This window comes from Jaculus jaculus, chromosome 5 (genome assembly GCF_020740685.1).
Source record: "Jaculus jaculus isolate mJacJac1 chromosome 5, mJacJac1.mat.Y.cur, whole genome shotgun sequence".
Lineage (NCBI taxonomy): Eukaryota > Metazoa > Chordata > Mammalia > Rodentia > Dipodidae > Jaculus > Jaculus jaculus.
The window spans coordinates 2,734,255-2,756,500 of NC_059106.1; the positions used below are offsets into that span (position 1 = coordinate 2,734,255).

A 22,246-nucleotide genomic window follows, 5' to 3' on the forward strand; every position below is an offset into this window, starting at 1 on the left:
GCGATCCAATGGCAGGGACAGCTGTCCACTCGAGTGACGTTCAGGTTTTTCTTTGTACCTCGGGCCTCACATTTGGACGCCACTTGTCCCGGCCAGCGGGGAGTTGAACAAGGAGAAGCTAACCTGAATGGGGGGAGGCAAACAGACACAAGAAGGAGACCAAGCTAGGTATTTGTCAAGGTCTCGAAGTTTATTTTTACACATAGGTTTTTATAGGGTTGTAGGGGGAAGGAGTCATAATCAGGCCAGAGATCACAGGGTTACTGGCTAAATGTAATGTCTTTGTTTTTTCATCAATTACCGGCAGCACCAGGAGAGGCTGTCTCCCAGGCGTAAGGGCTCCTTTATTTCTGGTAATAGATCATTAGATGAGGAAATAGAAACTTAACTTGCTATATGGCAGTTTCTGTCAACATGGCCGAGGTTTGGTTCATAGCTCCCAACAGTGTAATAGACAGCTTAAGGTTCACTGAGATGAACTTTCAGACAAGGCATAGTTATGGAGGAAGGGAAGGGATTTTTACTGAAGCTTACAGATCCAGGGGATGTTGCATAAATGGCAGAAGAAGCTGTCCTGCCTTCATGTGTCTAAGCAGAGAGAAAAGCACAGCCAAAAGCCACACAGCATAGCACACTTTAGGAACTCCAGTTAGCACACTTTGTATATCTTTAGATTGAAATCTTAAACCCACCACCAAACCTTCAGATCCATCTAGTGAAATTGCCTCCAGCCAGGTGGCTGCACGTGCAAACTACAAAGTAATAACACTGGGTATATTGGGGGCCGTGTAATTAAACTACCACAGATGGCTTAGTGGTTAAGCTTGCTTGCAAAGCCTAAGGACTCATGTTCTACTCTCCAGATCCCACGTTAGCCAGATGCACAAAGGCGAGGCAAGCACAAAGTCGCACATGCCCATGAGGTGGCAGAAGCATCTGGAGTTCAATTTCAGTGGCTGGGGCCCTGGTGTGCCAATTCTCTCTCTGTTTCACTCTCTAAAATAAATAAATAATAAAAAAGGAAAGGATGCAGAGTTATTTGAGGGTTTCTTTTTTTGTTTGTTTGGTTTTTTTTTTTTTTTTTGGTGAGCAAGCCCACTCTTTTCCAGAGAACAGTGAGATTTTTTTCTCTGAATTCTAAGTTTACTAACTGTGGGATTCTGATTCTGATTTGGTTTCCAGTACCAGATATGAATTCTCTCTCACTGAGCAGCCTCATGTCCAATCAGAGAACAGTTGGTTACCCTCAGAGGTTGCGTGCCTCTATTGCACAAGTGTGTACTTCTTGTCTGGCTGGCTCATTTCATAGTCTGCAGGGTGCCCTGCTTATTCATGCTATTGTTGACTGTTGTACTCCAGTGACTATCACAGGACTTTCCATCACTGTTGTTGTAGAAATTGTCTGGGAAGATCACTCAAAGGCCAGAATGTGTGAAAGCAGAGGAGTTTATAACAGGGGGTGGTGGGGGGAAAGGTTGAGTGAGGTAGCCCTCCAAAGAAGCTTTGCCCCCCAGCTGAGATATCTTTTTCATTTTATAGTTTTCATAGCTAAAGGGAGGGGTAAGTGGACAAACAAGATGTAGGACTTTGCATATCAATAATTACAATAATTTCTGTAGTCAGGCCATCCTAACAATGTACTCCATTTTACTTTGTTTTAGCCTAAACTGCTGGAGTGATGGCTTAGCGGTTAAGGTGCTTACCTGGGAAGCCTAAGGACACAGGTTTAATTCCCTAGTACCCATGTAAGCCAGATGCACAAGGGGGCACATATGTCTGGAGTTTGCAGTGGCTAGAGGCCCTGGTGTGCCCATTCTCATTCTCTCTGACTATCTCTCTTCTCTCTCTGCTTACAAATAAATAAATATATTTTAAAAAAACACAATTTTTCTAACTTCATCCATTTCCTGAAAATTTCATATTTCATTTATTACCACTGAGTGAATTCCATTGTGTATATGTACCACATCTTTATTTTCCATTCATCAGTCGATGGGTACCTTGGCTGATCCCATTTCCTAGCTCTTGTGACTAGACCAGTGCCAAATATGGCTGAGCCAGTGTCTGTAATGGATAGAGGGGTCTTTAGGGTGTTTGTCTAAGAGTGGCATAACAGTATCAAGTGGAAGATCTAGTTTCATCTTTTTGGTACTGGTTTTTGAGGTATGCAAAATGCACCAATTATGGGGTCCTGGAAGTGTCCACCCCGATTGCTGAGGAAGCCCTGGACGGCCAGGCAGTGTGGAGCAGAACTGGAGTCCTTGCAGGCAGTCCCTGATGGCCGTGCATGAAGCTGTGCGGGTGAGGCCTAAGGTGCACGGGAGACGCAGGGTACTTACTGGAAAGCCAAGAAAGCTTCTGGCAATGAATGGAACCGGCCCAAGAAGGAGCTTCCAAGTGGCAAGGCCACAGGGGCTTGGCTGCTTAGGCCTGTTGGAGCTCACCTCATGCTGGGCTCTAGATGCCAGACATGCAGCTACAAGATTTTCCCTGCTGGACTTCAGTCTTGGCTTGGGCATATCCTTTCTTGATTTTTCACGTTGGAAATGTTCCCCCTAGGCCATTCTATCTGATGACTGGAACTTGTGATTTTATAGGGGTTCACAGTTTAGAGTTTGGTTTGGAATGTTGGCTTAAACTTGTGACCAATAATGGAACTATTTAAAGCTGTAGGGACCATATTAGTTACTTTTTTTGCTGTGACAAAATTCCGGACAAGAAGCAACTTGAGGGTAGGGAATCTTGGCTTCCAGTGTGGAGTCCATGAGGGTGGGGAAGGCATGGTGGCAGGGGTCAGGAAGCAGACACATACGCTGGTGCTCAACTTCTTTTAATTCATTTCAGGATTCTAGCCCACTGGATCCCGCCTCCCACATTTTGGGTGGATTTTCCTTGTTCAGTTAAACCTGGAAACACTGCAGCACACACACCCAGAGGTGTGTTTCCATGGTGATTCTAACTCCCATCAAGTTGACAGGTTTGACTAATCTAGGGACTCTTAGTTGGACCTAATGCATTTTGCATTATAAGATCAATATGAGCCTTTTAGGGGGGCCGAGGGTGGACTTAAGGTTTAAGGATGTGTGTTCGGGTATCAGGTTGACAAGGGGTGGGCTTGTTATGACTAATCAATTGTCACTCTGACTGGATTAAGAAGGACCTAGGAGAGCTGGAGAGATGGCTTAGTGGTTAAGGCACTTGCCTGCAAAGCCAAAGGACCCAGCTTTGATTCCCCAGAACCCACGTAAGCAATGTGCACAAGGTGGCACATGTGTCTGGAGTTCGTTTGCAGTGGCTGGAGGCCCTGATGCACCCATTCTCTCTTTGTCTCTGTCTCTCAACCTCTGCCTCTTTCTCTGTCTCTCTCTCTCAAATATATATATATACATACATATATATATTTTAAGAAGGGCTTAGGAGATTAGCAGAGCATGCCTATGGGTATGCCACTGAGGGTCTTTTCAGAACGGGCTAAGAGAGAATGGCCTTCCCTGGACAACGTGGGTTAGCATGAGCTAGGACCCAGGTAGCAAACAAAGGAGAGCCTGGTGCTCCAGGCAGCTCTGTTCTGCTGTGCTGCCATGAGGAGCACTGCTCTGCTGGGCTCTGCATGTCCACCCCAGTGGACCAAAACTCCCTGCAGGCTCCTGATGTCTTTTGGTCATAGTAATGCAGAAGTAACTAATAAAAACAGTGTGCAAAGTGCTCAAATATGGAATATTTGAAAAGGAGTAGACAATTCTCCCAGAGATGCAGAGAAGGAACAAACAATATAACATGTCACTTACTCAGACTCCAGAGCTAATGCTCTATATCCCACTCACCATTTTAAATTAAAAGAGCTTCTGGTGGGCTGGAGAGATGGTTTAGTGGTTAAGGTGGTTGCCTGCAAAACCTGAGGACCCGCTTTTGATCTCTGTCTAGATCCCATGTAAGCCAGATGCACAAAGGTGAGGTAAGCACAAGGTTGCACATGGCCACTAGGTGGCAGAAGCACCTGGAGTTTGATTGCACTGGCTGAGGCCCTGGCAGGCCAATTCTTTCTCTCCGTCTGTCTCTCACTCTCTCTCTCTAAAAAAAAAAAAAAAAAAAGCTTCTGGTAAAAGTCAAACTTAGGGCTGGAGAGATGGCTCAGCGGTTAAGGCACTTGCCTGCAAAACCTAACTACTCAGGTTCATTTCCTCAGTACCCACATAAAACCAGATGCACAAAGTGGCGCATGCATCTGGAGTATGACTGAGGTGGCCAGGGGGCCTGGTGCTCCCATTTCTCTCCTGCTCTCTGCTTGCAAATAAATAATAGTAAAAAAAGGTCAAACTTACAGACTGAACCTTTTCTTTTATTTGTTTATTTATTTGAGAGCAACAGACAGAAAAAGAGGCAGATAGATAGATAGAGAATGGGCACACCAGGGCCTCTAGCCATGACAAAGGAACTCCAGACTTGTGCGCCCCTTGTGCATCTGGCTAACATGGGTCCTGGGGAATCGAACCTCGAACCGGGGTCCTTAGGCTTGACAGGCAAGCGCTTAACCACCAAGCCATCTCTCCAGCCCCTGAACCTTTTCTTTAAGATGCATAGGTTCTATCAATTCTGAAGTCATAGCTAAGTTCCAACAGTTTTGCCTTCCTATTTCTCATCCTTTTCCTTAAAAACGTGCCTTATCCAAACTCCCCTAGACCCAGTTCAAGTTCCAACCTCTGTGAAGATCTGCTCAACTGTTCAAGACCAAAATGAATTCTTTTTACTGAAACTCCTTTGAACTTCATGTATTTCTCAGCAATTATTCCATGGTGTGTCTTGCTTTCTTAGTTGGGTTGAAAGCTCTGTGAGGTGATGGATGTACTGCACTTATTTTGTGGAGGTGAAGGGATTCTCACTGAACTTCTGGGCTAATGAAAGGTGTTTAAAGTGGGGAAAACAGGTTATGTGGGCCCATTTTCCTTATCCTTTATCAAAATGGAGAACATACTTGAGCTCCCTAGAATAAATCTGGTGTTGGCTTCTCTTTAAATCATTAATGATATTTCAGCTTTTTTTTTTTTTTTTTTTTTTTTTTTTTTGTCAAGGTAGGGTCTCACTCTAGCTCAGACTGACCTGGAATTCACTATGTCTTCTTAGGGTGGCTTTGAACTCATGGCAATCCTGGGATTAAAGGCATGGGCCACCATGCCCGGCCCTGATTCTTTAGCTCTTGATCTCTTTCAAATTAATTAAAAAGGAACCGGAGGAGGGGTGGAGAGATCGCTCAGCAGTTAAGGTACATGGCTGCAGACCCAAATGACCTAATGATTCTCCAGGACCCACGTAAGCCAGATGCACAGAGTGGCGCATGTATCTGGAGTTGGTTTGCAGTGGCTGGAGGCTCTGGTGCACACATTCTCTCTGTCTCTCTCCTCTCCCTCTTTCTGCTTATAAACAAATAAAAATATTTGAAAAATAAAGGAGCTGGGAAAATGGTTATGGTGTGACAAATTGCTTTGCTTTTCAGAATGAAGACACTGCTGAGTCATCTTTTTTGTTTATTTTTATTTATTTATTTGAGAGTGACAGATAAAAGAGAGAAAGAGGGAGGGAGGGAGAAAGAGAAAGAGAGAGAATGGGAGCTTCAGGGCCTCCAGCCACTAAAAACGAACTTCAGACGCTTGTGTCCCCTTGTGCATCTGGCTAATGTGGGTCCTGGGGAACTGAGCCTTGAACCGGAATCCTTAGGCTTCACAGGCAAGCGCTTTACCACTAAGCCATCGATCCAGCCCCTGAGTCATCTTTGTAAGGAGTAATTTTGAGTATTTGAGGATCTTCTATTTCAGGGTAAAATAATTCAAGAGAGAATTTTAGTAATGTGTGTTACAAACTTAAAGACAAAAGTAAAATATTCTCTTGAAAGTTTGATTTTGTTGTTAGTTCAGTCATTCAAATTGTCTTCTCTCAAGACCCAAAAATACCAGGGCATTACCAGCTTTCAGTTTTTCCTGAAAAACAAAACAAAACAAAAACATGTTTTATTTTAAAGCATTATTCTTTACCTTTAAAATATTTCATTGAAGATCTTCAATAGTTTTCTTTCTTTCTTTTTTTTTTTCGAGGTAGGGTCTCACTCTGGTCCAGACTGACCTGGAATTAACTCTGTCATCTCAGGGTGGCCTTGAACTCACAGCAATCCTCCTACCTCTGCCTCCCGAGTGCTGGGATTAAAGGCTTGAGCCACCACGCCCAGCTTCATTTTTCTTTTTTTTAACCCTCCCCCTTCATCATTGTTTTAAAGCAGCTCCCCAAAATGAGAGAAAAATTTAACAGGTTATATGGTGCATCTCCTACCAACTCCCTCCTCCTTTTTAAGGGATTAAAGTTCTTTTGACTCAACATTCCTTCACCCCCCTGTGAAGCCCACATCTGAAACTTGATTATAGAAGAGCAAGAGCTCTGTCCTAGGGACGTGCCCATCTTTGGAAACATTTAACAGCTTCTCTAGAGGGTCTTAAGAACTATTTGGAAGCAAATATCAGTCAGTGGGATGATGGCTGGGAACTACCCGGAAGTAATTTATGTGTCTCCTGGCTTTTCATATTGCTGTGAATAAAAGCTAAGCTCGTTCAGAGCATGAGAAGTGACACAGATGGAAGGTTCCACATAGTTCATCAAGTTCATGAGTGAAGGACTCCCATAGCTTAACTCAATATTTGGCACCTGTTTTACTCTCCTCATCCATGTTTTCACGGTGAACATATTCTCATGTACTTTAGGATTGGACTCATCAAAGGATTTATTGCCTCCAGTTTCATTAGGGTATTTATCTTCTTAAGGTTCAAGTTTAAAAAGGTATAAAATGGATACATTTTTTTCTTTGATCTTTCGAGGTAGGGTGTCACTCTAGCTCAGACTGACCTGGAATTCACTATGTTGTCTTAGGGTGGCCTCGAACTCATGGCAATCCTCCTACCTCTGCCTCCTGACTGCTGGGATTAAAGGTGTGCGCCACCACACTGGGCTTTTTTTTTTTTTTTTTTGGTTTTTCGAGGTAGTGTCTCACTCTGGTCCAGGCTGACCTGGAATTCACTCTGTCGTCTCAGGGTGGCCTTGAACTCATGGCGATCCTCCTACCTCTGCTTCCCGAGTGCTGGGATTAAAGGCGTGCACCACCATGCCCGGCTCACACCGGGTTTTTTGTTTTTTTTTTTTTTTTCCCCTGAGGTAGGGTCTCACTCTAGCCCAGGCTAAACTGGAATTCACTAGGTAGTCTCAGGCTGGTCTCCAACTCACGGCGATCCTCCTACCTCTGCCTCCCAAGTGCTGGGATTAAAGGTGTGTGTGCCACCACACCCGGCCAAAAAAAGGATCCATCTTTCTGTAACTGCCACCAAACCCTATTCTTCTGAGAGTTATCAACTTCTCCCTCCCTCCTTGCTCCTCTCTTTTTCTTTTCTTTCTTTCTTTCTTTTTTTTTGTGATGTTTGAGAGTGCTTTTATTAATATCACAATAGCTATAAAGTAAGCAACTACTCCAGAAATATCTGTCATTTCTAATTTTCATCACAATGAGCAAAATTGATACCTTTATTTCACTTTAGAAATGAATTTCTTTGTGTTTTGAGGTAGGGTCTTGCTCTAGCCCAGGATGACTTGGAATTCACTATGTAGTCTCAGGGTGGCCTCGACCTCATGGCGATCCTCCTACCTCTGCCTCCCAAGTGCTGGAATTAAAGGCGTGTGCCACCACGCCTGGCCCTCTTTTCCTTTTTTGATACAGGGTCTTGCTGTGGAGTCATAGCTAGCCTCAGATCAGGTTTCTTCTTGTTTTTTTTTATTCATTATACCAGAGATTCTATGCAATATAAGCAAATACATTTATGTCTAGAGATATTTTTTCATTAATAGAAGTGTACTTATTATGTAATTCGCTTTTCATCTTGCCTTTTAAACTTAGTGTCTTAAAAGGCACTTGCCTATAAAGCCTAATGACCCGGGTTTTATTTCCCAGTACCCACATAGAGCCAGATGCACAAAGTGGCACGTGTCTAGTGTTCGTTTGCAGTGGCTAGAGGCCCTGTCACCTGCTCATATCCGTTCTCTCTCTCTCACTCTCCTTGCAAATAAATAAAAATATTTAAAAAATTTTATTTGGATGTTTTTATGATTGTCATGATAGGATTATTACATAGGATATTATTAGCCATTACTGCTTTCAGCAATTTACTGCTAGCAGTGTTATAGTGAGTAGCCTTCTCTAGAATGTCATTGTGATTTTGTAATAATATGACATTTTTTGTTTATTTTTGTTTTTTGTTTTTTTGAGGTAGAGTGTCACTCTGGCTCAGGCTGACCTGGAATTCACTATGTAGTCTGAGGGTGGCCTTGAACTCTCAGTGATCCTTCTACCTCTGCCTCCTGAGTACTGGGATTAAAGGCATGTGCCACCACACCTGGCTTGTAATAACATAACATTTTTATACTAGATTTCTTTAAGATTTGAAAGTGATAAGCACATAGGAATAAACTATGAGGATCATAAAATAGTTACTATTCCATTTGAGTTTAAGAATGCTTGGGTTAAGGTGGTTTCTGTTTAATTTTGGTTAACATCATAAAAGATTTCTCATTCTCAACCTTTATTATAAACTCACCCCAAACTAAAAAAAAAAATCTTACAGAAGTTTTTACTTTGACAGATGAATATTTAACAAGTTAAGATTTTAGTGCCTTAAGGTATCAAGAAACTTCTGAGTTTCCCATTTAATAACTTGTGTCTCATCAGAGTGAGTTCTTGGCATCGCTTCATGCAATTCAAGGCTGTTGAGAAGCTTTGCTGGGCCCTGTCTTTAACAGTTTAAGGTAGGGTGAGCTCAGGGAAGCTTTGGGATTCTATCCAAGAAGGAAGCCATTAAGTGTACAAAACAGTCATGATGGAAGACTTTTGCAAGACTTATTGAGAGCTGACATGTTCCCTTTTCATTCTCAGCCATCCTAGATCTCTGGCAGTGATTGGAAGTGAAACCCTTAGGAAAGACCTGTTTGCAAAGGGTGAAAAAGGAAGGAAGTGGCAAAGGAGAGGACATCTGAGGACAGGACATCTGAAATTCATTTTGGCCCAAGCACCAAGGGTGTAGAGGAGATAGAAGTAGCATTCTGCTACATTTTATTATTGTTACCCGTTTGAAGAGTCAGTCCCAGTGGGGCAGCATAGATCCACATACTGAGGGTTCCAAATCCTGGATCCTTATTAGTGGTACATTCTGGTATGTTTTAGTATTGTTACCCATTGTAAGGGTCAGGTTTAGTGGGTGGGGTGGATACACATACTGAGGGTTCCAAGTCCTTGGATCCTTGTTAGACTTCAGTCTCAATATCCAAAATAACAACTAACTAGAGTTCTACAAATTTTGACATGGTAGTTCTCTTTTTTTTTAGGGAAGGGCGGGGGGAGCAGGGTCTCATGTGGCCCTTGCAGGCCTGGCTTAAAACTTCCTATGTAGACCAGGCTGGCCTTAGGCTTGTGGCATTCCTCCTGCCTCGGCCTCCTGAGTGCTGGATTGCAGGCATGCATCAGCAGGCTCATTGTGTGCAGCGTTGGGGATCAGATCCAGGGCTCTGTCCATGCCTGACAAGCACTTTACTCACTGGGCTTCATCCTAGGCCTGTAAAAAGTTTTCCCTTTATTTTTGACAGTTTCATACATCTGTGTTTTAGTCATCCAGCTGTCTGTGAAGATGGACTAAGGCTCTAGGAACATTCAGTGTAACGGCTCTTCTGCGTGTCAAGGTACCTGACACCAAACCCAATGGGAGCAGGTCACTCAGGAAGCAGACTCAAAATCAAGGCTGTATACCTTTGTTTCCTCATTAAATTCTTCCATGGACTCGATCAGTCTCCCAGGTTCCAGCTCACCTAGTGGAAATGGATAATCGGTTCCCAAAATGACTTTATCCTAAAAGGAAAAAATAGTTTCGTTTGTAAATTTGTAGAACATCAAAGAGTATCCTGTAAACTTTGTTCTCTTATTATGTACACTATCCTGGTTAATTTTTTTCTTTTCTTTTTTTTTGAGGTAGAGTCTCACTCTGGTCCAGGCTGACCTGGAATTCACCATGGAGTCTCAGGGTGGCCTCGAACTCACAGGTGATCCTCCTACCTCTGCCTCCTGAGTGCTGGACGGTTAATTTTTTTTTTAACTTCCTCATTAACAAAAACAAAAACAAAAAAAAAGTGGACTTTATGGTTCAAATTTTATTTGCACTGTTTCCCAGCAGGTGTCACTATTAGGTCTAAAGTTGCAAATCAGCTTCCGGTCTCTTCTGTTTGTGTGTGGAGGTCAGAGCTGGTGGTGTTCCTCAGGCTCTGTCCACCTTGTTTTGGAGAGAGGGTCTCTCACTGCTCTGGAGCCCTCTAGTTAGGCTAGACTGGCTGGCTAGTGAGCATAAGGAATCCACCTATCCCTGCTTCTCCAGGGCTGGGATTACAAGTGCATCCTACCATACCTAGACATTTTTATGTGTGTTCTAGGGATTGAACTAAGGTCTTCATACTTGTATGGGAAGCACTTCCCTAATCCTTTTTTTCCCCCTCGTAATAACTGAAACAAAGAATATTGAAATTCAAGGAATATTTACATGTACATCCAGATGAAAGAATGGAATCTACCATTCTTTTTTATCTGCCCCCTCCCACCCATGCTTGCTTGCTTGCCCTTCCTTCCTTCCTTCCTTCCTTCCTTCCTTCCTTCCTTCCTTCCTTCCTTCCTTCCTTCCTTCCTTTCTTTTTCCCTCCCTCCCTTTCTCCCTCCCTCCCTCCCTCTCTCTCTTTCTTTCTTACTTTCTTTCTCGAGGTAGGGTTGTGCTCAAGCCCAGGCTGACCTGGCATTTGCTATGTAGTCTCAGGGTGGCCTTGACCTCATGGTGCTCCTCCTACCTCTACCTCTCGAGTGCTGGGATTAAAGGCATATGCCACCATTCCTGGTGAGTCTACCATTCTTTTTCTTTTCTTTTTTTAATTTATTTGAGAGAAAAAGACAAAGAAGGAGGAAGAGAGAGAGAGAGGAAGAGAGAGAGAGAGAGAATGGGCACTCCAGGGTCTCTAGCCACTGCAAATGACTCAGATACATGTGCCCCTTGTGCATCTGGCTTACGTGGGTCCTGGGGAACCAAACCCGGGTCCTTTGGCTTTGCAGGCAAGTGTCTTAATTGCTAAGCATCTCTCCAGCCCAAGTCTACCATTACTGAAATGATACAACACAACTGATCTTAGAATTTTCAAAGGCATATTAGTGTTGGAAGGAAAAATTTGAGCCTGAATAGCAGTATCAGTCCCTATAACCTTTGTAAATGATCCCTTTATTAATTTTGCTTGAGTTTTCCAAAACCAAGTGTGGGATCTTGTTTTATACCAGACTTAAAAAAATATTTTGTTTATTTTTTTGAGAGAGACAGAGAAAGGGGGTGAGACACAGAGAGAGAGAAGTAAGAGAGAGAGAGAGGGAGAGAAAGCACCTGCCAGGGCCTCCAGCTACTGCAAATGAAATCCTGACACATATGCCTCCTTGTGCATCTGGCTTACATGGGTACTGGGGAATTGAACCTGGGTTCTTAGGCTTTGCAATCAAGTACCTTAACTGCTAATCCATCCTTCCATCCCCTTGTGCTAGACTCTTAAGTGAGTTACTTGACTAGGTCTATTCCCCTGCTTGGAATGTCACTTGAAGTCCAATTTGAATTGGCATATCATTTTTATCTTGATAGACTTTCAATCCAACAGATATATTGCAAGGAAACACAGGGATATGCTGTATAGCCTTCACCCAGATTAACTAACATTTTGCTATGTTGCTTGGTCATTTTCAGAATATATGTATATGGATTGGAGACATCATGACCCAATGACCCCTTGGTCCTAAATTAGTGTTTATTTTGAAAAAAGAAGACATAAACTTTTTTTTAAAACTTTTTTGGAGAAAGAAAGAGTACCCTAGGACATGCTTTTCACTGACTAGGCTCTACCTCCTGATGGGCCATGCAATATAAACTCACCAGTGAATTAATGTGTTGAAAGAGCGATGGCCTCATAATCCAGTCAGACTCATGAACCTTCTGGGAGGCATGTCACATCCAAACCATAAGAAGTATAACTGGAGCCGGGCGTGGTGGCGCACAACTTTAATCCCAGCACTTGGGAGGCAGAGGTAGGAGGATTGCCATGAGTTCAAGGTCACCCTGAGATGACAGAGTTAATTCCAGGTCAGCCTGGACCAGAGTGAGACCCTACCTCAAAAAACCAAAAAAAAAAAAAGAAGTATAACTGTCTGGCAGAACATGAGCCTCAGCTTGTTTGTCCTTCTGGCTGATGGTACTACTTTTCACTTCCGTTTCCCAAGCTAGGACCTCCAGAGTTACCTTGAGGTCTCCCCGCTCCCTCAATCCCAGCATCTCCTGGAACACGAAGCTCTGTAGCATTCACCCCTGCCATTTCTGTTCCCATTATCTGTGCACCTGTGTGATACCTCCTTAACCTGCCCTTACCATGTCTTAGCTTAGCCAGTGTGAGCTACCTCTAATAATGACAACATCTAATAGTTATTGATGGTTTACTACATGCATGTTTTTCCTAAGCCCTTTGTGTTTAAAGTTCATTTAGTTTTCACAGCCTTCCTGTTGGGGTTTAAATACAGAATGTTCCTTTAGAGGCTTATGTGCTTGAACACTTGGTCCTTAGCTGGTGGCACTGTTTGGGAATTTTGCCAGAGTTAAAGGGGCCTCTTCTTTTGACATGTTGGAATAGCTCGGACATATTTTTTATTATCAATTCAAGATTTGTTTTAATGAATGTGGATGTACTGAAGGAACAAACGCTTGAATGTATGAAACACGAACTTCTGATGTGACTCGTCCTTTAAATACTCTAAATATGAGCTTGACAACAAAAACATAAGAGTCTTTTAGGCTATAGAAATACATTTATATGAAATACTATAAGAAAGTACATTTAGAAGTTTAGGGCTAGGGTAAACACTTGATTCCCTCCCAGAGTTAAAAGGTATGACCCTATTGCTAAAGCCATCACAGGCTGCCGTCATAGGACATCAAATTACCATGCTGGAGTTGAAAGGGAAGCTAGCTTCCTCCTGACTAATTCCTATAGTGCTGGAAAGCACTTTGGGAGCTGCTGGGAGAAAACAATCACCAACAACATGAATAAGCAGGGCACCCTGAAGACTATGAAATCAACCAGCCAGGCAAGAAGTACACACTTCTGCAATAGTGGCATTCTGCCTCTGCAGGTAACCAGATATTCTCTGATGGGACATGAGGCCCACTCAGTGGGAGAGAACCCATACCTGGTACAGGAAACCAAGTCAGAATCCCATGGTCAGGAAACTCACTTCAGAGAGAAGACCCCATGCTCTCTGGAGAAGAAGAGTGGGCTTGCTCACCAAAAATCTCTCAAATAACTTTGCATGCCTCCTTTAAGCCAAGCTGTTCTCACTTTTGGAGAATCATCTTTCTTTTACAGATGGCAGAGAAAATAGAAGAGAGTTGTGATCCATTTATAAGACAAGATGATAACCAACTGCCCACTATGAAACTTGCCACGTCTTCACATCTGCCAGGGCCCAGGAGAACTGCAGTGGAAGTGGTGCCATGAACACTGCTCTTACTGCTGACCTGACAACCAGCTCCAGGGGGATGGCGGCAGACATGGTGATTAAGTACAACCTATGCAAGCAGAAATTCAGAGGCTACAAAGAACTCAACACTAAATCAGACTGCCAACAGGCCTGCCATGGCTCAGGGAACACTGTGGAAGAGGGGACAGAAAGATTTCAAGAGCCACAGAGTGGGTGGGAATTCCTAGAGCCACGGTCCCCCACTATCCCATTGGGACTGACCGAGATCTTCATGACCCCATAGTAAATCCCATAACCCCACAGAGGAGGGCCCCAAAGAAATGGAAACAGGGGAGAGAGAATAAAAATATAATCTGTTAATAAAGTCTAGAAAGCTGTGATAGACTCACAAAATATTTCCATATTTCTTTATTCATTAATATATGAATCTAAGCAGGTCCACCTGCTGTAGAAATCCACAGACCCAGGGTTATATGTGCTCACATCTGTGCCAACAGCTGATCTTGCCCCGAGCTGTCTGCTCAGTATTCACAGAGGTTCATTTCTACCTCCTTTCACTAACGCTGTTTACAGTTCCAAAATACAACATCATTTTAAAGTCCCATGCTTATATTACACTTGTCAGCCACATTAACATGAAAATGAAATCTAGAAATTTTCTAGTCAGGAATTCTCTCATCCATGTATTAATTGAGCCTGAACTGCTAAGCTTCCAAGATCAGGTGAGGTGGGCCATGTTCAGGGTGGTATGGCCATAGACCCTAGTCAGAAATTCTTCCTTTCCCAGTATTACGGCCTTCTCAGACATAAGTACACTTTAAAGGGGGCCTGTTCTATTCTAATGTGGAGATAGTAAGTGATTCTAAATACAAATGAAAACCACTATTCTGTAATTCATTCTCCTGGTTAACATACTTCCCTGTTTTCCTTCCTAAAGTGATTTATTTTGTATGCCCACTGCAAACACCAAACTTGGCTTGGAAGCATTTCATTATTTTGTGTTGTTCCCAATTTCTTACTTTCCTGCTCTCCTTCCCCCTTTTCTTCCCTCTCTCCTTCACTTCTTCCTCCCTTCCCTTTGTGTGTGTGGGTGGGTGCATGCCACAGTGCACATGTGAAGGTCAGAGAACAACCTTGGGGTGTGGGTCCTTGCCCGACACCTTATTTGAGACAAGGTTTATCTTATTTATCTTTTCTGCTGTGAACGCCTGGCTAGTTGGCCCAGGAGCTTCAGGAGTCTCCTGACTCTGGCTCCCATTGCTGAAGGCACCTTGGCATCATAGCCTCACGCACTACTTGTAGCTGGGTTTACATGGGCTCTGGGATCTGCCCTCTGGTCACCGGGCTGTGCAAGGACTTTTAACCACTGAGCCATCTCCCTGGCCCTTAACTCCCTTCCTTCCTTCCTTCTTTATTTCTTTTCTTTTTCTTTCTATTTTTTTTTTTCAAGGTAGGGTCTTACTCTAGCCCAGGCTGAACTGGCACTCACTCTGTAGTCCCAGACTGGCCTCAAACTCATAGCATCCTCCTCCTACCTCTGCTTCTGGAGTATTGGGATTAAAGATGTGCATTACCACACCCAGTTAGTTCTTTCCATAGGATGTGAATTATCTGCATGTATCTGTCTGTCTGTTGACCACCTCTAGCTTGTTAGTAATCTTGTTTTCTAGTCTTAAAATTTGTCTAAGACCATGCTATTATCCTTAAAGTGTGTTTAATTTTTTTTTTTTTAATTTATGAGAGAGAGAAAGAGGGAGAGAGGGAGAGAGGGAGGGAAAGAGAATGGGCACCAGGGCCTCCAGCGACATCAAACAAACTTCAACACATGCACCACCTTGTTCATCTGGCTTACGTGGTCCTGAGGAATCGAACCTGGGTTCTTTGGTTTTGCAGGCAAGTGCCTTAACTGCTAAGCCATCTCTCCAGCCCTAATTTTTTAAAATTTATTTGAGGAGGGGAGGGAGAGTATGAGTATGTCAAGACCTCTTGCCTCTACAAGTGAACTCTAGATGCATGTGCCACTTTTTGCATCTGGCTTTATGTGGGTGCTGGGGAATCACACCCAGGCCAGTAGGCTTTTCAAGCAGGCACCTTTAGCTTCTGAGTCATCTCCCCAGGCCCAGTGTTTTTTTTTTTTTATAATCCAATTAACAATAATTAGGCATTTCCTCCCTATAAAATCTCTGCCAAGAATAACTCTTTGAACTGGATTTTTGTAAAGAGCTTCTCTTTTGAAACTGTGGAATATGTCTGACACATGTTTACCACCACCAAGAATTGTGTTAACAGACATGCGTGTGCATCGAAGGAATAAGTATGGAATATGTCTGATGCCTGCTTACCACCACCAAGAATTGTGTTAACAGATGTGTGTGTGCATTGAAGGAATAAGTGTGGAATATGTCTGACGCCTGCTTACCACCACCAAGAATTGTGTTAACAGATGTGTGTGTGCATTGAAGGAATAAATGTGGAATATGTCTGACGCCTGCTTACCCCCATCAAGATGTGTTAACAGACATGTGTGTGCATCGAAGGAATAAATGCCCAAATGTGCAGAGCAGGGACACATGATGTGAGTAAGCCCAAAATATTAGCTTTGGGAAGGCAGGAAGAAAAGGAAAGTTAAAAGTGAATGAACTGGGGATGAATCTTATTAACTGGATGTTCTTGTTTTGAGAGAAAGGACATAGCAGCAAGAAGAAGGTGGGGAAGAGACTCCTCCAGATACGTGTGATCCTTTACAAAGAAGCTCACACATGCCATCACTTCATACATTTATACTTGATACATTCTTAGTAAATAAGTTAGGATATTTTTTCTATTCCTGTCACCTATTATGATGGTTAATATCAATTGGCAACTTGACAGGATCTAGGATCACCTAGGAGACAAACCTCTGGGCATGTCTGTGAAGAAGTTTCTAGATTGGGTTAACTGAGGAGGGAAGACCCTCTCTAGCTGTGGGCAGCACTATTCCATGGACTGGGGGCCAGGACTGAATACAAAACAGCAGAGAGCTGAGCACCGGCGTCCTCTCTGCCTGAGTGCGGATGCAGTATGACCAGCGGCCTCCTGCTCCCGTTGCCTCGCCCTCCCACCTCGATGGATGTGTGTTAACTGTGTGAGCCCAGACAAACCGTCCCTTAAGTTGCTTGTGCCAGCTATTGTCATGGCAACAAGAAAAATAACTAATATGCCCATTATAACTGCACATATCGGTTATACACTAAATTATTATTCACTTGAAAGACAGCAAGAATGAGCACACCAGGGCCCCTTGCCAATGTAAATGAACTCCAGACACATGTGTCACTTTGAGCATTTGGCTTTACATGGGTACTGGGGAATAGAACCCAGGCCAATGGGCTTTGTAAGCAAGTACCTTTAACCCCTGGGCCATCTCAGCCCAATTGTATATTAAATTAATTATACTAAGCACCCTGGGCTAAGAAACTTCTTCACAGACATGCCCAGCTAGTCTGTCAGCTAATTGCAGTCTGACAGTTCATTTGCAGCAGCAAGAGGCCCTGATTCACTGCAAACGAACTCCAGGCATGTATACCCCCTTGTGCATCTAGCTTACGTGGGTCCTGGGGAATCGAACCTGGGTCCTTTGTCTTTGCAGACAAATGCCTTAACTGCTAAGCCATCCCTCCAACGAGGCCCTGATTCAAAGAAGGTGGAGCACAGACACCTTGAAGTTGTCCTTCTAACTCGCCCTCATCTCCTGGCATGGATGCCCATACACACACAAATGAATAAATAAGTAAATAAACAACCCTCAAGGCCTACCTTTAGGGACCGACTCTAGCCAGGCTCTGCCTTCCTATGGTTCCATAACCTTCCCAAATAGTCCCACTGGCTGGAGACCAAATGTCCAAACACACGAACCTATGGCGGGGCATTTCACACTTGAACCTTGACAGTAAAGATTTTAAACTCGGAGGGACAATTCTCAGTGAAGACTGACCATATCTCTGGGATCCTGGAATGTTACTTTCCAGCAAGATGATGGTTTGCTTTATTAGGCAGCTAATAGGTGGGTAAGAATCCTGCTGGAGTTCTTGGCACCAAGTCCATGCCTCAACATACACTTCGCCCCAAATCTAGCAGCGCATGCATTTCCCTGTGATGGCAGAGACAGCCAGGGGGATGGCAGGGATTCGCAGCCCTGCCAAGGGAAAGGAATCAACTTTGTCACATTTTCAGGGAGTTCTGCAGACACAAAAGATGCGAAGAACATAGCTTACTACAAAAATTCATATTTTATTTATTTAATTTTTCAAGGTAGGGCCTAACACTAGTCCAGGCTAATATGGAACTCACTCTGTAGCCTCTGGCTGGCCTTGAACTCACAGCCATCCTCCTACCTCAGCCTCCCAAGTTCTGGGATTAAAGGTATGTGCCACTACTCCTGTCCCAGAAATTCATTTTGAAAGGCATTTAATGTGAAACATTGAGACTTAAAGACAAAAGTCCACTTGAGGCAGGGCTGGAGAGATGGCTTAGTGGTTATGGTGCTTGCCCATGAATCCTAAGTACTGGGATCAATTCCCCAGGACCCATATAAGCCAGATGCACAAGGTGGTGCATGTGTCTGTAGTTTGTTGGCAGTGGCTGGAGGCCCTGTGTGCCCATTCTCTATTTCCACCTGCCTCTTTCTCTCTCTTTTAAATAAATAAATAAATAAATAAATAAAATAGTGAAAAAAAAAAGAGTCCACTTTAGAGAAGACTTGTAAGGATAAGTAAACTTTCAAAAGATTCCTAGTAGATTTCAGGAAGATAAGAAAAGGTATTACCTGAGGCTCTCAAGACCTCATCATTGAAGTAGACCTAAAATGAACTGAACATGGCTCAGGGAAATTTGCGGAAGAGGGGTGGAAAGAATGTTAGAGCAACATGTTGGGAATTATGGATGGAGACATTGCCTCTTACCCATAACTGATGGCTAACCCCACAATGCACGCCTCTTATTCCCCAATAGGAAGGTCCCTGCAGAGAGGGGGAGGACAGAGAGGAGGCTGATATGGTATCAACATGACTGTACACACACTGTGTACATATCTAATAAAAGAAAGAAAGAAAATGTGCTACTTGACCCCAAAAGAACAGGACGTATTTCCTACAGAAAAAAAGCCTGCTTTAAATCTATCAATACAGAATAAGATTAGCCTTCTGTTCCCAAATGTCATTACACAACTCAAACAAACATGAACTTAACACTTAACTGTTTGTAAAGCACCAGAATAGGTGTTTCAGATCTCTGACATGTTTATAGCCTTTGGCGTGTATTAACCCTTCACAGCAACTCCTTCTGCTTATCACTCCCATTGTAATATGAAACAGAAACAGAGGGCTGAGTGACTGATATTAATGGTTGCCTAGCTAAGAAGGGGTAGAGCCAGGACTTACAAACACTCTCACACTCATTGCAAGTTCTTTTTTTAAAAAATATTTTATTTGTTGGGCTGGAGAGATGGCTTAGCCATTAAGATGCATGTCTCTGAAGCCTAAGGACCCAGGTTTGATTCCCCAGTACATACATAAGCCAATGCACATGGTGGCACATGCGTCTAGAGTTGGTTTGCAATGGCTAGAGGCCCTGGCACGCCCATTCTCATTCTCTCTCTCTCTCCCTTTCTATCTCTAATAAATAAAATAACTCTTTAAAAATATTTTAGTTATTTGAGAGAGAGAGAGAGAGAGAGAAAGAGAGAGAGGAAGAAAGGGGGAGGGAAGAGAGAATGGCTATGCCAGGGCCTTCAGCCACTGCAAATGAACTCCAGACACATCTGCTCCCTTGTGCATCTGCCCTTCACTCAGGAGGCTTACAAAGAAGGGTTTCTTCTGCGAACTGCAATACATAGAAAGTCATTGTTTAGAGAGGGAACTACTAAAATGAAATTAAAAATCAAGGCTGGGTGATGGCTTAATGTTTGTGAGTGCTTGCTTGCAGAGTTGCCAGCCTGGGTTTGATTCCCCAGTGGCCATATGGAATTGCGTGCACAGAGTGGTGTATGCATCTGGAGTTTGTTTTCAGTGGCAGGAGGCCCTGGTGTGCTTATTCTCTGTTTTTATTTCTTTTTCTCATCATAAACAAATAAATAAGAATACTTCTAAAAACATTTTATTTATTTTTATTTATTTGAGAGAGAGAGAGTGGCAGATAGAACTAGAATTGGGCTAGGGCCTGTAGCCACTGCAGATGAACCAGATGCAAGCACCACCTTGTGCATCTGGCTTACATGGATCCTGGGGAATTGAACCTAGGTCCTTTGTAGGCAAGTATCTTAACTGCTAAACCAGCTCTCCAGCCCTAAAAAAATATTTTTTTAAAAAAATTAACAATCAGGGTTGGAGAAATGGCTTAGTAGTTAAGCACTTGCCTGTGAAGCCTAAGGACCCAGGTTCAAGGCTCAGTTACCCAGGACCACCATTAGCCAGATGCACAAGGGGGCGCACATGTCTGGAGTTCGTTTGCAGTGGCTGAAGGTCCCGGTGCTCCCATTCTTTCTCTCTTTCTCTCTGCCTCTTTCTCTCTCTGTCTGTCCCTCTCAAATAAATAAATAAAATATAAAATGAAAAAAAAATAAATTAACAATCAAGCTGGAAACATCACTCAGCACTTAAAGGTGCTTGCTTGCAAAGTCTGCTGCTTGGGTTCAATTTCCAGCCACCCACATAAAGCCAGTTACAAAAAGTGGTACAAGCATCTGGGTTTTCTGGGAGGGACAAGACATCCTGACACCTTCTCCCACACATGTAAAGACATGATTTGTAATAATCAAACTAGATAAGAATTAGGCAAGGAAACCCTTCCTGTTTTAAGACATTTAAAAAAATATTTGGATAGGGGTATGCAAGGGCCTTCTGCTACTGCACATGAATTCTGTACTCATTTGCCACTTTTTGTAACTGGCTTTACATGAATTTGGGTTGGAAGGCTTTGCAACCAAGCACTTTTAACCACTGAGCCATCTTCCAGCCCTGTTTTAAGCCATTTTGGAAATATGTCTAGTTCACATGGCATACTTTATGGCCTTACCATAACCTTGGAAGTTATAAAATCTTTGCTGCTAAGGAACTGTTTCAGCACTGATTCCTCTAGTCCTTTAGAACCTCTTGGAAGCTGGGTGTGGTGGCGCATGCCCTTAATCCCAGCACTTGCAGAAGCGAAGCAAGGAGGATCTCTGTGAGCTGGAGGCCACCCTGAGATTACAGAGTGAATTCCAGGTAAGCCTGGACCAGAGTGAAACCCTACCTCGGAAACAAAAAAAACAACCCCTCCTAACAAACCAACCAACCAAACAAACAAATAAACAACAACAAAACCCCTTTTGGATAGAGCTTTGAAGGCAGTGAAAGCACCAAGGAGCAAAGGAGCAGTACAGTTCTGGGCATGGGTGGGGCCCAACAGTTCTTTCTCTTCTCAGGCCTCTCTTTTCCCTCCCAGTTACAAGAAGGTATCTAAAAGGCAAACTACCCCAGGAGCTGGATTCTAAATCATTTTACATGCGCAGAGCAGAGATGTGAGAAATGCATTTAACATGAAACATGGGGACTTAAAGACAAACATCCACTTGAGGGAAGACTTATAGGTAAACTCACAAAAATCCTTAGTGGATTCAGAGATGAGATTAAGAGAGAGAAGATTAAGAGCTGGAGAAATGGCTTAGCAATTAAGGCGTTTGCCTATGAAGCCAAAGGACCCAGGTTGGTTCTCTAGGATGCATGTGAGCCAGATGTACAAGGTGGCACATGTGTTTGGAGTTTATTTACAGCAGTTGAAGGCCCTGGCATGCCCATTCTCTCTCTCTCTCAAATAAATAAATATTAAAAAGAGAGATAAGAGATCACTTGCATCACAAAGGAACAGGGTGTTTAAAATGATTTACAAGCCATTAAAAATAACCATAAGCCCTGGTTGATTAAAAATAAAAAACACAAAAGGCCAATTAGATAGAATTTACTGGGCTGGAGAGATAGCATAATGATTAAGGTGCTTGCCTGTGAAGCCTAAGGACCCATGTTCAACTCTCCAGATCCCACCTAGGCCAGATGCACAAGGTGATGCAAGCGTGCAAGGTCACACATGTGCACAAGGTGGCACATGCTTCTGGAGTTTGATTACAGAGGCTGGAGGCCCTGGCACTCCAATTCTCTCTCTCTCTCTCAATGTCACATAAAAAAAGAGGTCAGGGGCTGGACAGATGGCTTAGTGGTTAAGGCACTTGCCTGCAAAGCCAAAGGACCCAGGTTTGATTCCCCAGAACCCATGTAAGCAAGATGCACAAGGTGGCCCATGTGTCTGGAGTTTGTTTGCAGTGGCTGGAGGCCCTGGCCCGCCCATTCTCTCTCTCTTCCTCTTTCTCTCTATTTGTCGCTCTCAAATAAATAAAAATAAACCAAAAAAAGAGGTCAGTCTGCTGGGCTTTATTAATAAAGTTGACATTTTCCCAAAAATGAAACTTCAAAGAGCCTTCTGATTTGGAGATGTTTTTTTTGCCTGTGTATGTGTTTGGTATGCATATTTGCATGTGTGTGTGTGTGTGTGTGTGTGTGTGTGTGTGTGTGTGTGTGTGTAAGCCAGAGGATGGCACTGGGCATGTCCTCAATCACTCTCCACTTA

At 43.3% G+C, this 22,246-nt stretch overlaps 1 protein-coding gene across 3 annotated transcripts in view; it reads right to left on the reverse strand.

The window, feature by feature from the left end:
• Positions 1–5,621: 5,621 nt before the first annotated feature.
• Acmsd (aminocarboxymuconate semialdehyde decarboxylase) overlaps positions 5,622–22,246 on the reverse strand; it is a 58,896-nt gene continuing 42,271 nt past the window's right edge. For all 3 annotated transcript variants that reach the window (XM_045150281.1, XM_004668161.2, XM_012951079.2), the window contains 2 exons: positions 9,824–9,922; positions 5,622–5,972 (listed from right to left, as the gene is read on the reverse strand). In XM_045150281.1, coding sequence (XP_045006216.1) covers positions 5,910–5,972; positions 9,824–9,922 — 162 coding nt within the window. In that variant the 3' untranslated portion in view covers positions 5,622–5,909. The remainder of the gene's footprint in view (positions 5,973–9,823; positions 9,923–22,246) is intronic.